The sequence below is a fragment of the Tiliqua scincoides genome, chromosome 5, assembly GCF_035046505.1.
Source record: "Tiliqua scincoides isolate rTilSci1 chromosome 5, rTilSci1.hap2, whole genome shotgun sequence".
Taxonomy (NCBI): Eukaryota; Metazoa; Chordata; class Lepidosauria; order Squamata; family Scincidae; genus Tiliqua; species Tiliqua scincoides.
Genome location: NC_089825.1, coordinates 50,865,189 through 50,880,806, shown reverse-complemented (window position 1 = coordinate 50,880,806; position 15,618 = coordinate 50,865,189). Strand labels below are relative to the sequence as shown.

General features: G+C 41.0%; 1 protein-coding gene across 2 annotated transcripts in view; it reads left to right on the top strand.

The window, feature by feature from the left end:
- LIMD1 (LIM domain containing 1) overlaps nt 1–15,191 on the top strand; it is a 44,698-nt gene extending 29,507 nt beyond the window's left edge. The window contains exons 4-9 of one of the 2 annotated variants that reach the window (XM_066628062.1): nt 6,529–6,596; nt 7,488–7,550; nt 9,649–9,779; nt 11,196–11,247; nt 12,196–12,264; nt 13,902–15,191. In XM_066628062.1, the coding sequence (XP_066484159.1) occupies nt 6,529–6,596; nt 7,488–7,550; nt 9,649–9,779; nt 11,196–11,247; nt 12,196–12,264; nt 13,902–14,036 (518 nt within the window). In that variant the 3' untranslated portion in view covers nt 14,037–15,191. The remainder of the gene's footprint in view (nt 1–6,528; nt 6,597–7,487; nt 7,551–9,648; nt 9,780–11,195; nt 11,248–12,195; nt 12,265–13,901) is intronic. The other variant, XM_066628063.1, reaches the window with a different exon arrangement.
- The last annotated feature ends 427 nt before the right edge of the window (nt 15,192–15,618 follow it).

Below are 15,618 nucleotides of genomic sequence, written 5' to 3'. Positions count from 1 at the left end.
CATCCTTAATCTAGTTCAAAACGCTGATAAGAAGCATCTTCTTCCATCTACTTCTTTCTGTTCTGATTTCTTTTTAAGCTAGCATAATAAGCGTGAGAAAACCAATACAAAAAATAGAGAAGGAGTCAGAAGTGTAGATGATGAATGCTGACCACAGGGAGCTTGACAACCAATTTGTCATTGGTATGATGACAACATGGCATGGTGAAACAGAACTATGTTTGAGCAAAAATATATACTAATGCAATGGTAGTAATTGCAACTGTAATTGTGTGCAGGGGTGGGGAATGTTGCTGTCATGCTTCCTCTGGGGACAGAAGGGGGTTTTAGACTTATCTAAGCCAGGGCTGGCCTCCAGGGGATGCGGGGAGCCTTGTGGACCCCTCTGCAGGGCTCCCTGCTTTTCAGAAAAGTTAAAAATAGCAATCCAAACCCACTTTCAGTTTGTGAAGTGGGTTGTGATATCTATTTTTAAGGTGCACCCTCTGTAGGCTGGTGCTGGCTTTGTTAAGTCTAAGCCCCCCTTCTGTCCCCAGTGGCAGCGCAATCATGGCAATCGTGTCACTACCATCCCCCCACCCTTTAAGGGGCAGAGACAGGGCTTTCCAGGCTGAGGCATCGTGATGCCTCAGTTTGGGAGCCTCTGTCCTAATGAAATATGTCCTTCCAAATACATGAAAATGAGTACTGTTGTGTTCAGTGGAGTTAGGTTTTTTTTCTGATAAATTACAAGCAGGCAGGCTCATAATTTGATATTATGGTGGCCAAAAGTCTAAATGTATTTTGATTATATGAGTTCTGCTGTCCCCTCAAGAGAGTGGCTTCTGGATCATAAAAATATAGTGCTTCAAGTTTTTTAAGTCCCACAGAGAAAGAGTTGGCATTCTAAATGTCTCCTGTTCTTAAATGAATCAGTCATACACGAAGACAAGCATCAAATGTGTAGTTACCAACTTGAAAGGGGTAAGATACCTTGTAATTATGGCCAGTGAAAAGGACAGTAGAAATGCTTACATTGGTAAGCATGAACTTTCTCTAGTAATAGGATGAACTTCGCAAACAGTGATGTGAAATATTGCCAGAAATTGAGATTACAGGACTAGTGGCTCCTTAGTAGCAATTTAGCTGTCTCTGGGACAGCCTGCAAATTAAGCATTCTGTTTGATAGGTGTGTGAAGGAAGACATCAAGATAGATTTGACCTATGCAGGTGTGTTGAAAGAAGCACCCAGTGCTCAAATGTTTTGTGCAGAAAGTCTAATTTCTGCATTCTGAGCATGCTTTATATCCCTTGTTTTAAACCCTAGCCTTAAAATTTGGTCATCATGGCCTGGAGAAGTGGAAAAAAATAATAAAATATTTACTTTAGTCTTCAGTTCTGTATTTCTTGTATTTCTCAACCTACCTTAAGAAGGTCAGTTGCTTGGTGGTGTTCTGTGCTCTCAACTTGTAACACTTTGTGAATTGCAGTATATAATCTGACAGTGCTGGGGTCGTTTTGTACCCCAGTTGCATTGAACAGGAAACCAAAACTAGCTAACACCTGTTCAGTCATTTTTGTGTGTCTGAAAATATTATTGATCCCATTAATTTTATTGCTGTTCTATTCCTATACTGTCAACAGGGAATATGCACGAAAGGCTAATTTTTTTTCTTTGCAGCTGGTAACTCATCCAAATAGTTGTTTCTGTGACTTTGGAGTGACCCTGATATTGGATTAGTAGTTTTGTTCAGTGCCTCCTATTTCAGAGTATCCCAGCTCCATAGGCTGAAATTGACCCTTGTTTTTAGAAATCACAGCTTCACTTAATAGTGTATTCCAGTTACATAACATTGCTTTAGTTTTTTTAAAAAAACTATTAATCTGGAAACTATGCTGGCTCCAATCTTTTATAGTTTCTTTTTATTCAGGCATAGTTCTGTGCACTTAAAGTGCAAAAGGTTTGATAAATCTGCTGATACCTTTCCTCAAACGTTTGATATCCTGTTACACACTTTTAAAAACATCTGTTATGTAAATTGTATTGCCCTGTCATAACCCCAGTATTGCAGACCGGTTTGTAAAGTAGACAGTGCAGAATTCCCATTAGAAAAATAGTGTCTGTCACATAATGATGACAGATGTCCAAGATGTGTCCTTTTTGCTATTTGGAACCTTCACCCCCAAAACATTATCTAAAGTCAGTGCCTGCCAGGTGGCTATACAGGTCCAGCCTTGTTATACATGAATTTTTTATACACGGATTTGACTCAACATGAATGGTCCCTGCAAATGAGAAGGAACCTGCTGATCCCTGGAAAAGGGGAAAAATGCATCCCTTTAAATTCAATTTTAAAAACTGAACACTACTTTAACAATAGCCTCCTTAATAGCCTTCTTAGAGGGCAGCGGGCTAACAATCCATCAATCCTTCTCTCTCTAGGCGACCCCTCCCTTCCCCCTGAGCACGTGAAAGAAAGGTGATCACTTTGCATTGGTGAAGGGAGGGACTGAGTGAAGCGGAGGACTCACTGATGGATTGTCTTCTTAATGACTCTTATCTTACATCACAAAGGTCAGCAAGGCTGTTTTTAAATCACCGGAGCAAAGAAACTTTGTTTTTTAAATTGATTTGCTATAGTGCTTTTTTTGCCATCCAGGTGAGTGCTTGGAATGGAACCCTCGAGAATAATGAGGCTCAAGTATAATTTTTTTTTCTCCTCTTTCTCTGCCTGGCCTGGTGAAAACCATCCATTTCAGATGGAAAAACTCTTGGACATCTGCTTGGTCTCTTTAAACATTAAAGTGAAGCCAACTTGGGTTTCTGTGGCATGTTTATTTTGTAGCCTGTAATAGTGTACATTTGTCTAAAAGAGAGTGTTATCATGAGCATCATGTAAGTTTGCCATAAAAGTAGAAGGCTGACTTCTTCCCCAAGTGATACATCTGTAGGCTTGCAAAACCTTATCATGAATAGCCAGAGAGTTGTTTCATATGTTAACTTTTTCTCTGAACGGAATAGACCGAAGATTTCCATTTAGGGAATCCACAGCACTTGGATCAGTGAACAGGCGGCATACCACCTATACTTTTGTGTGAAAAAAGTGTGTTTGCCTTTACATAATATCTTGCATATTCAGAAAATAATTTAGGCTATTGTTTATGAGAGGTTCATCCTGGAACCCATTCTAAATGTTAGAAGTATGTCAAGTAGTGATTGATGAGTATGCGCAGAGTGCATTTTCTGTTCACTCAGTAATCGCAACCACCACTGTATATGTTTAGTACCAGGGCTTCAAGGTCAAGGACTATCTGTGCTGGGCTGGATTGTTAGAACCGAAAAATGGTTGCTGGGACTGCTCTGAGGGTGTTTGGATGCCAGTTCCCAGATCCCAATGGGGAAATCTTTACTGCAAGAGGTATTCTTTCTGTTGAAGGGATGTTCAACTGATGTTCAGTCAATGATGAGGAATACACACACCTTGTGGATCAGTGATTCTCAAACTTTTAGCACCAGAACCCACTTTTTAGAATGAGAATCTGTCAGAATCCACTGGAAATGTCATGACCAGAAGTGATATAATCAAGCAGGAACATTTTTAACAATCCTAGGCTGCAATCCTACCCACACTTATGCAGAAGCAAGCCCCATTTACTATCATTGCTAAAAGCATAGTAGCCTGTAAAAAATACAGATCTGTAACATTTCCCAAAATGCAGTCACATGCAGTAGTAGCATCAAGTCTAATATATTAAAAATAAAATATTGAAATGAATGGGCACCCACCTACAATTGACTCGTGACCCACCTAGTTGATCCCAACCCACAGTTTGAGAACACTGTTATGGATTGTCAGTAACGAGATAGACTGCCCTAATAAGATTTTATTAAACAACCTAGGCTCTCACTTGCTCTCTTGCCCACTCACTCTCATGCTCACCAAGTCTAGCTGATGGATTTGTGCACGTTACTGTTGTAGGACAGGAGAAAGCTGACTATTTTGGGCTCTCTGCCAAGTTCCTATACACCTTGTCTTATAAAGTACACACACTGTGAGGTTTACAAGAAGCTTGGTAACTTATACAGAGCCTTTATCTTCTTTCTTTCGCTCTCCCTGTGACGTGGGCTATACATTTCTGGTGTAGCCTGTTATATACAGACATGTGCATACTGCCTCATATTACACTGTGCCAACCCTTCTTTTGCCGAAGACAAACCAGCAGAGAAATCAACAGATGCTTATTGTCTCAAACTCTTAATAATAAACACAAAGCTCTATTTTGTCCCCGCTTTGGCAAGTTGCATAGTGATGCTCCGGTTCATTTTACTTCTGACAGTATAGAGCTCTTATGCCTCCCAAGTTTAGAAATGTCAGCACTAAAGTCTGTTTGGACCTGAAAGTTCTCTGGGTGGGGAATAAAATATAAAGTTTTAAGATAAATGTCAGTGGGCGCAATCCTAATCAACTTTCTAGCACTGACATAGCTGTGCCAATGTGGTGTGCACTGCAACCTGCAGTGGGGAGGCAGTCAGGGGGGCCTCTTCAAGGTAAGGGCGTGTTTGTTACCTTACCTTGGGGTTGCATTATAGCTAAATCAGTGCTTGAAATTTGATTAGGATTGTGGCCAGTGTTATTTAAGAATGTGTGTTTTTTTTGCCTCTAATTCAGTGGACCTACTGGGCATTGGCTTTGGCTCCCCATTAGGACTACAATCCTATACATTGTATAGGTTGGCGGGTTTTTCACAAGGATTCCGCCACTCCCCACAGTTCTCCTGGGAACCACGGCTCACAGTTTAGGAGCCTCTGAACTAGTGGTGAGTCTAATAATAGCTCTTTGCCTCTAATACTGGTCAGACTTGCTCTCATTGTATTTTATATCTCCCATATCGCCACAAATCAGGTCTTTAAAAATATGGAAAGAAAATACAGAAATTGGATTGTGAGAATTTGATGACAGATGTCATGTGAATGCCTTGCAAAAAGGAAGTAAACAAAGAATGGCACTTCCAAAGAAACAGTCTAGTGTGGAGCAGCTCGCACAACAAACCTCAAATGCAAAGCATTTTATTTCATATTTTCTGGAACAGCAGTATTTATCTGTCTGGAAGCGCCCTCTGGTGTCTATACAGTGAGCTTGATCAAGGGAAGAATTGTATCTTCTGCCCTAGTCAGCTATCTGTATAGTTTAGATCTGCGGCTCTCAAACTTTCTGATCTCTGGAACCCTTTACACTCTTAATGGGAGTTTCATGATGCTCCCTTGGCACATACATGGAGTCTTGGGGAGCCCCAGGGTGTTGATGCATGTGTGGTATGGCACAGAGCCAAGCAGATGGCAGCTTCTTATGATGTGCTCATGGAAGCCCCTAATGGGGTCTCACGGAGCCCCAGGGCTCCTTAGAACAAACTTAGAGAAACACTGGTTTAGACTCATTGTCTTCAATTGATATATCCTGAGCCTTCTAGTTCACCTGTTGCACCTTTAGCATTTTTTTTTGTTTGAAAGAGTTGTGTGTGTGTGTGTTTTTAAGAGAAGGAAAAGATAGAAAGAGGAGAGGAGAGAGGGAAAAAGAAAGAGGATGACAAGGACAGATTAAATGTGTACCTTTGAGATAAAGGCTGGTTCTTAGTTTGAAAAGATTAAACATTTTTGTTTAAATATAATGTTAGAACAAATGTTGTGTCTTGGTGCATAGTATGGTGGTAGCACAGGATCCCACTCCTGGAGTATGGGAATTGCCTCTGCTCCTGGGCAAAAAGATGCTTTTAAAAATGGCCTTCTTTTTATATTTAGCTGGGGATGCACGAGATTCACTCTTCACCCCAGCATAGTATCTTTTCTATTTGCTGGTGTTTCTTCTGCATCTTTTTTTCCTAAAGACTATGAGCCCTTTGAGGACAGAGAACTGTTTGTTTAGCTATATAAACTGCTTTCTGAACTTTTTTCTATTGAAAAGTGGTATACAAATAGTCTTAATAATAATCTGTTTTTTAAAAAAAATTTATTATGTTTATAAATTATTGGAATGGCAGTTGCTTCTTTACATTCCAGTTCCTCAAACTGTAGGGAATCATATATGCCCCTACTCTCCATGGCCAGGGCAGTTCCAAGACCCCAGATAACACTGGAGCAAAACTAAGAGGGTGTGGCTGCAACTGTTTTTGTGCCCACTCATGGAACAGTGGAGCACCTCCCCTGCTTTTACCGATGTCCTTGGCTTCACACCACCTAGTGGTGGTGACCGGGCTGTACAGTGTGCAACTCACAGTCTAATCAAGTAGCTGCTGTTTCTCCAGGAGCCAAAGAAGCAAAGTTGTTTGACTGCAAGTTGCAGCAGACATGGCACTCTTTGGTGTCAATCATGTTTCCCCTTTCAGGGGAAAGGGAAGCAGAATTTTTTTTGTGAAGCAGAATTTATGGTTTTTGAACAGCATTAAGCTACATCAAAAAAATCTACATCAAAAAAACAAAAAATCTTTGTTTTGGGCTCCCCATAAGTGGCACTCAAACATGTTATGTATCCCTCTCAATTTTTTTCCTTCCAGGTCGGAAACTGAGGGGGAAAGCCTTCTATTTTGTTAATGGGAAAGTATTCTGTGAAGAAGACTTCCTGGTAAGTACCTTGTCATTTCCATTGCTACTTCTTCCATGCCAGTCTTCGAGTGGCATCATGTAGCACGAAAAGAACACTGGTGCAAGAGGAGTCTGGTGCAAGGGCACCCAGTGATAGTGGCTCAGCCTAGTGGCAGCTGTGCATGTTGATAAATTGACAGGGGGAAAAAAGCAAAGTATAGTGGGGGAATGAATATCTTCCCATGAGTTTTCTGTCTGTCTGTCTTGTTTGTGTCAGCCTTCACAGGCCGATGCACCTCTGAACGCTGGCCCCGCTTCCTCCCAAGGAGGTGCAAATGTATCTTATGGCGCTCATGGGTGCCTCTGGATTGCACCCTTAATTATATATGTCTTGCCTGTACAAGTGGTGATACAAATTTTTTCCCTTGAGTTTTGAGACCAAATATGCTATGCAATAAATCTAGGATTGGTACATCAAATATTAATGGTGTTTATATACAAGTGTTAATTTTAACCTTGATAACAGTCATTCATATAGCACTTCCTGAATGTTCACATACTATGTTATATGGGTGATTCTGATAACATATAAATGGAAGCCAGTGTGATTATTTTCTCAAGCAAGTTGGGGACTGAGGCTGAAAAATTGTGATCTACTTAAGTCCACCTTATATTTTGGTGACTGAAATGAGATCTGAACTAAAGTCTTCACAATTCACTCTCTAAAGTGTATTACATTACACGAGCACTTAGGAAGCTTTAAAAGGGGGAATGCTTTAAACGAATCAATAAAAAGTGCTTTGGGAAGCATGCAGAAATTTAGTGGTTATGCACCTCATTAGTGCTCTTACCCAGCAAAGAAAGTGACAGTGTTTTTATTCAGCTTTAAAAAAGTTTAAATCAATTTTCCTTCTCTTCCCCCCCTTCACAGTATTCAGGCTTCCAACAATCTGCAGATAGATGTTTCATTTGTGGCCATTTGATAATGGATATGGTAAGTGAAAGTGGCGGTTAGGGAGGAATGCCAGTTATTTAGAACAGTGATTCAGGTGAAACGCAGAGTGTATATAGAACCTCACTGAAGTAGAAAAATCCAGCTGATGTGAAGTGAAACCAGGGCTGGGCATTAGCAATATAAATCCCTAATTTGTACTGGGAGTTCCATAGGCTGCAGCAGGGTTGGCGGCCAGGATGTCTGGAGAGGGGGTCTGCTCGTGGTAGTGGCACTAAGTATCGTGGACAGGTGGAACTTTGACCTGAACTTGTTATTCTGGAAGATGCGAAACTGCCATCTTTCAAACAGCAGCTCTACATCTTTCTCCTTTCTTCCCTGCAGCACCAAGTAATACAAAACGTTGGTGTTCCCTCCCACAAGCAGCAGCCAGTGAAACAGAATGGGTTATTGTATCACATAAAAGGCTCCTAAGAAAACTCCCCAGTTAGGAAATAAGAGGCCATTGCAGTCCCCTTATAGATTAGCAGCTGATTGAAGAACAGGAAATGGAGAGTGTGTGTAAATTTTCACAATGGAGAGGAGATAAAAGTGGTGTACCCCAAGGATTCGTCTTGGAACTGATGCTTTTCAGTTTGTTCATAAATGACTGAAGTTGGGGATAAGTAGTGAGGTGGCCAAATTTGTGGATGACAGTAAACTTTTCTGGGTGGTGAGGTCCAGAATGGATTGTGAAATACTCTAAACCAGTGATTTTCAACCTTTCTTGTCTCATGGCACACCATCAGCTTTTTGACAATTGACAAGGCACACCATACTGTTGGTGGGGCACTCACATCTCCCTATGGCCCTAACAATAAATGACCTTCCCCCAAACTCCCATGGCACGCCTGCAGACCATTCGTGGCACACCAGTGTGCCACAGCACAGTGGTTGAAAATGACTGCTCTAAACTGAGGGAATTGGTAGCATAATGGCAGGTGTGCTTCATTGTAAGTAAGTGTGAAGTGATGCGCTTTGGGGCAAGAAATTAAAATTTCACATATACACTGATGGGTTCTGAGCTGTCTGATAGATCAGAAGAGAGGTCTTACGGCACTAGTGGACAGCTCAAAGAAAGCATTGACCCAGTGTGCATTGGCTATAAAGAAGGTCAGTTCCATGCTTGGGATCATTAAAAAGTGATTGAGAATATAATGGCTGATATTATTATGCCATTGAACAAATTGATGGTAAGGCCAAATCTGGAGTATTGTGTCCAGTTCTGGTCGCCATGTCTCAAAATGGATATAGTAAAACTGGAAAAGGTGCAGAAGGCAGTGACTGAAGTGATTAGTGGGCTAAAGCACCTCTCTTACAAGGAAAGGCTACAGTGTTTGGGGCTCTTAAGTTTAGAAAGAAAATGCCTGAGTGGGGGCATGGTTGAATCCTATAAAATCATGCATGGATGTATAGAGGGAAGTTCTTTTCCCTTTCGCACCAGAATTAGGAGATTAAAATTGACCGGTGGGGGAGTCAGAACAGACAAAAGGACAAATATTTCTTTACCCAGCATGTAATTAATCTGCAAAACTCCTTGCCACTGGATATTGTGCCTTTAAAAGGGAATTGGACAGATTTATGGAGGAAATGTCCATTTCAGGTCACAAGCCATGATAACAATGTACAACCTCTGAATTTTAGAGGTAACCTATCTCTGAATACCAGATGCAAGGGCATGTTCCCAGAGGCATCTAGTGAGACACAGGAAGCTGGACAAGAAGGGCCCTTGGTCTGATCCAGCAAGGCTGTTTTTATGCTCTTATCACGTATTTTGAATTTCTTTCTGCGTTCTAGGTAAGTCACATCCATTGCCTCGACTGAATGTTGTTTCAGTTGCATCTTACGCCATTATAATTACAGTGATGATAATTTGTTCCTTGACAGTAATTTCTGCCTCTTACTGGTTATTTCCCACCAAAATTACCCAAATTGATTACAGTACTCCAGGTGGCAGTATATCATTTTATGAGGCAACACACTGTGAAGGGAGCAATTAACAAACCTGTTGCAATCCCAATATATTCTGTGCAATCATTTGTAAATTGCTTCTTTGCTGTACTTTTAAAACATTTGAATGCTTTCCATTCTCTTACTGCAGATTCTGCAAGCTCTGGGGAAGTCATACCATCCTGGCTGCTTCCGTTGTGTGATCTGTAATGAATGTCTGGATGGAGTGCCATTCACAGTAGACAGTGAGAACAAGATCTACTGTGTCCGGGATTACCACAAGTAAGGAGATGAAATGAATTCAAGGAGAAAATTCCAAAGCTGCAGTCCTACACAGGGCCAAATCCTATCCAACTTTCCAGCACCATAATGCAACCACAATGCTGCCCTGAGGCAAGGAAACAAATGGTCCCATACCTTGGGGAGGCCTCTGTGACTGTCTCCCCACCACAGGATGCAGTCCATGACCCATTGGCATGGCTGCACCGGTGCTGGAAAATTAGACAGGATTGGGCCCTTAGTTAGCAATCTGTTTCTTTGAAACAGTGAAACCTGCTTCCAAGTAGTTTTCACAAATGTGTTATAGTATAAGCGTTGTTAACCAGCATTTGTAAACTGGCAAACTCAATTGTGTGTTTACCTGCTAGCAGCGTGGGTGGGCTGGTGGACAGAGATGCCAGTTAACTGAGGGAGCTGGTTAACAAAGTTACCCTACCAATTTACTAGCCCCTCTCTCGCTGCCCTCCTTTCTTCCTCTTGAGGGCCCTCTAGGAATGGGAAATTTCTGCTTTTCTTATGAGGGCCCTGCTTAGGAAATATAGATTTGTCATTCCTTGAGGACTCTTGTGAGGAAAGGAGGAGGGCAGAGGGGGTGGCAGCACCACAGAGCGGAGCCCTGTTTAATAAGTAACAAAGTGGGCTGGCAGACCAGAGCGGCTACTTTGTTTGTAGTAAAACTTTAACCAGCAAATTCCATTCCCCAATGAGTCAGGCTAACAAATTTTTTTTTTTTTTTTTAGTACAAGTGGGTATAGGTCCATATCCACGAATTATTCATCTGCGGATCTGGCTCAGTGCGGGTCCCCTGGAACATATGGTGTTCCTTACTGGGGGATTAGGGGGTTGGGGGTGTGTATCTTACCTGCTGCCTCTGAAGAATTAAAAGCAGTCTGTGCTGGTCACTGGTGCCATTATGAACGACCCTGCTATGCACAAGAACTTCCTGAATGTAGCAGGGATATTCAAAACAGTGCCCGTGACTAGTGCAGAGTGCTTTGAAATGGCCGGGGAATGCCTCTCAGGATAACTTGCCATTTTGTGTCAGACTTGAGTACTTCTGTAAACTTAAGTTGGTGTCTCTGGTGTTCCTCTACAAGAAGCATTGGGCTTTTAGTTCTGCAGAGGAAATGGGAGTATTTAGCAGAATTCTTAATGTCCTCGCAAAACAAACTCCCTTCTGCTTACAAATCCACTCCTGAAATTTGGGGGACCCTTTGTATCAATATGGGATGCAGTATGTCAAGGGGGAACGTTTTGCAAACAATTGCTCCCTCTCATACAGATAGAAGTGCCTTACATTCATCATGCAAGTCAAAGTTCTGATGAAAACCTACATTTCTTTGGTAAAGTCATGTTGATTAAAATAATTTTAAAGCTGATTGTAATTTTTTTCAACTGTTATTTTTTTTTTTAATGAAGAGTTTTAGCTCCAAAATGTGCAGCTTGTGGGCTTCCTATTCTACCAAGTGAGGTAAGAAAAGAGATTTCTTTTCTCCTGTTTCTCAAGAGTGCTAAAGTCCATAATTATTTATAGCAGTCTTGTTTTAAGCCCCCAGATTTCTAGGTGTTGGAGCATGACAATGATCAGCTAAACACCAAAGCTCTGATCCAGCTGAAAGGTAGTCATGACTAAGTTCTAAAGAAAGCAATGGGACTTGAGCTATTTGTTGTTTAACTTGTTCTATAAGTTTCATGAATTAACTTTAGCTTATTTGGGATCCAAGGATCCAAGGATACAGTTCCATGAAAATTTGTGGTATCTAAATCCCATTGAAAAAAATGGAACTTTCATAGGCCCACTATAGTCAGTAGAACTTTCATGCTTTTTTGAATTGCACCCAAAATGTCCAAGTTTCTTTTCCCTCTTTCTCTGTCCATTATCTTTCCCAGTCCTTGTAAAGAAAAATCTATGAGAAAAATATAACATTGCCCAAATAATTTATATGCAGTTAGCAAATATATGTACATAGGCTTATTTTGCATAATAAGTCATGTGAGTGTCCTTGGCAAAGAACTTGGAACCTGATGATTTTGCTTGTTGTTTTTCTCTTGCTGCTGAGTACACAAATGCATGAGGAATGCTTGGGAGCAGTTCTTAAAAAGATAACACTCCCTGCTTAAATGACAGTTTCTCACACTCAGCATTGTTTTAACCTAAGTCAATATGATCAGAAGTTATTAGTATTTTTGAGAAGGCTTGAACCCATTTGGTCTGCCTTGCCTGAAGAAACTGCAGAAGCTTTGTGCAAAGCGTACCTGCAGTTTGTTTTTTTAAATGGTGCATGTTTTTCTAGCTACCGTCTAAACGTATGTTCATCTACTTTGCAGAGGAAATATTCACACAGCTCAGAGCAATTCCATGTTACATACATCTCCGTGTTTTAAAACCTTTTCCTTGACTTTTCTTTAATGCTTTCAGGGATCTGATGAGACTATCCGTGTTGTGTCAATGGACAAAGACTACCATGTGGATTGTTACCGTTGTGAGGTAGGCCAGCCGGTCTCTACAAACACTACATAAAATATTACAAAACAAAGTCCACTGTATCTGGAAAATATGTCAGATATATTTTCCATGTAAAATGTATGGATACAGTGCATCAATGTATGTGGAACTTTACAGCAGAGGGAAGATAGATCCCTGCCCTGAGGAGCTTAAAATCTACAGTGACGATTTAAAAACTGTATTGCTTGCTTCTTAACTGGTTGAGGAAAAAGAAAAGACAAATGAAACAAACCTTTTTTGCTGCAAGCTGGGTCACCTTTGCAAAGGAATTTGATAGTCAGGGGGGTGCCACCAAGAAGGCCTTGCCTTCTATCCCCTCCCCCCAACTTTAGACAGCTGTTGAATGTGAAGCAGAACCTCTTGTATCTATTGCAGAGTATGTTTTGCAAGAGGAGATAATTCTTCCATGCCCCCCAATACTAAGCTATGTAGGGATTTAGAGGTAGTAACAACACCTTGAATTGTGCTTGAAAACAAATGGAAGTCCATGCAAGTCAAAGAGCACAGGTGTAATGTGCTCCATCCATCCAGGTGCTCAAGACTGTTCTAGTCACAGTATTGCACACCAACTGAAGTTTCCAGACCCCAAGAGAATTACATGATTGTAGTTCTGTGTCATGACTGCTGCGTGGATAACTGTAATCGTCTTCCCCCATCTCCCCCCATGCTGATATAAGGATTAATATAAGCTACATATTTTTTTACAATGTATAAATATCCTCTGTATTGGTGTATTGGTGTAAGGTGTATGTAAGAACTTGGATGTTCATAACCTGCTGAAAATTGGAGTAATAGTTTGTTTATATCTTCATCCAAGGATGTCCCAGTGCCCTACAGATGTCAGTTGCTTTTTATTCTCAAGTCCTTCCCCAGTGGCCCAGTTATTTTCCAAAACAGGGCAACTAAGCATCATGTCATTTGCAGCGAACTGCTTCAAATCTCTGTATTGTTTCACACATTCGTTTCAAATATATCCTGTGAGCTAACTATGGGAAGTATGGTATTTTCCCTGCAAAATCAGTTTTGATTTGAATGATTTCTCCACAGTGGAAGTGCTAGTAAGCAGTGAATTATTGGTTCATTCTCCCCCACCATGTACATTCATAGGGGACACACTATCTGGATTAAATCCAGTGGAATCCACTAAATGGTTGGCAACCTTCAGTCTCAAAAGACTATGGTAGAAGCCTGCAGCACCCGTATTCCCAAGCAGTTTCCCATCCAAGTTTTAACCAGGCCTGACCCTGCTTTGCTTCTGAGATCAGACAAGATCAGGCATCTGCAGGGTAACAGTCCTTGTGGAATCCACTACAGTTTGTGTGTAGGGTCTTCACATTCTCTAAGTAAGTATTTTCTGGAGAGGCATTCCATCATGTGAAAGTTTCCTGTGTGATGCTTATGGCAAAACACTTCAATGTCTTTTTCAGATATAAGTTCCAGGGAGACATTTCTAAATGTAATGTTGGAAGTCTTAAGTACTTTCATGTTCTTATCACAGAAACTGATCTTTTTCATAATAGCATGAGTTATTTGAGAGATCCTCATTAATGTGTACAACTTTGGACCATTGAAAGTGAACATGCATTCTCAAGAGTGGTTCTCTTTCCCCTCTTTTGTAGGACTGTGGAATGGAACTCAATGATGAAGATGGACATCGCTGTTACCCACTGGATGAACATTTGCTTTGCCATTCATGTCACCTCAAACATATAGAGAAAGGCCCAACTCCAGCTTCATACCGACATCATTATTAGTCAACACTGCCAAAGATCCCAGGAGCCTGCCAGAAGAATGGTTATACAGCATGTTCTTGCAGGCACTTATTTCCCCTAAGCTGGCAGTTCGAATTCAGAGGTTGAAAGCTTTGTGTTGCATGCTGCGCATTGTACACATGGGGATACTACCGAAGGGATTTGTTGACAAAGCACATGCAGCATTATCCAGAGTGATTTGTGGTTTATCTACCCTTTCTCAAGGGAGAAATAGGAAGAACACTTTGGTTAATGGGGAAGGAACCTGTAGTCACTAAAAACAGCACAAAGTGACTCCCTGCAATTGCACATGTATGCAGTGATACCCAGACTTACATTTGTTTTTTCTGGGAATACTGACCTCTGTTTTATAGTTTCCATACATCAAGCATGAAAACATGTGGTTACCACATTGCCCATGTAGTAAACAAAACTCTCTGCTTCTTCCTCCAGAATTTCACTCTGCCACCATATTAATGTTTGTTTTGGGGTTTTACTGAGAGTGTGATAACTGAGATTTTGGGGTAGAGATGAAGCTACTAGCCCCCTTTTCACATTGGAGAGAGACTTATGTTTTGTCTCTTTCAGCTCCTTTCCTGTTGGGCCTTTAGTAGCTGCTCTTTAAAAAGGCACAATTGATCTGCTGTTCTTGCCATTCATTTTTAGAAACCCCATTCTTTCTAGCTGTCCTAGAATAGACATCAGGATTGCTGTAAAATAGGTGGTAGCCATAATTATTTAAAAGCACGAATAGAGGGTTTATGCCACTTGCTGTGGCTTCATCACCCTGCTATTTTTTTGAGTGCTTGAAACATTTTGAGATCATAGGTTGACTGTGCCATATGTACAGCTTTAGTATGTTTTACCAGTCACTGTGTGGATTGACACACAGACTACTTTTAAGAGTAGGATTTTCTGTTCTAGTCTTTTACCAAGAATGAAGTGACATTTTCTTTAAACTCCTGTGCCTTAAAACCATTCCTAGAATTTAAAGTGCATTTAATAAATGTGATATGAGCTATTGTGTACTTTAGCTTCTAATTCTTAGGGTAAACTGGAACAGATACATGTTAATTTTTTTTAAAAGTGTCCTACCTAGGAATCTACGAGTTGATTATCCCCATCCAAATCAAGCCTTATTGTGTGCTAATAAACTTAACCTGCATTGGTTCTGAAGTGTGTGGTCAACTTTTGGCATGCATTTTATGTAGCTGGTCTCTGGAAACATTCCCCAGAGAAGCTGATGAAACCCTTCAGGTAGCAGTATAAATTATATATGCATGGGGAAGGGATATGTGCCCTCTAGCATTTAAGAAACATTTCCATTCTCAAGCTATCTGCTGTGGCAGATCAACAATTTTATATGCATACCCTCCTACCTTGCAGCCTTTTGCACGGCTTGGCATACCAACCCCAAATCCCACAGCAAGCCTTGGGAGACTTCACAGCTCTGATCTCTCAGGATGCCCTTGACCCACTGGAGAAGCCAGGAGCCACGCCATGGAGAGGCAGCTGATGGCTCAGATCACACTTTGAGAAACACTGCTTTAGAAGACCAGCAGCTCTCACACACTTGGTTTTTATT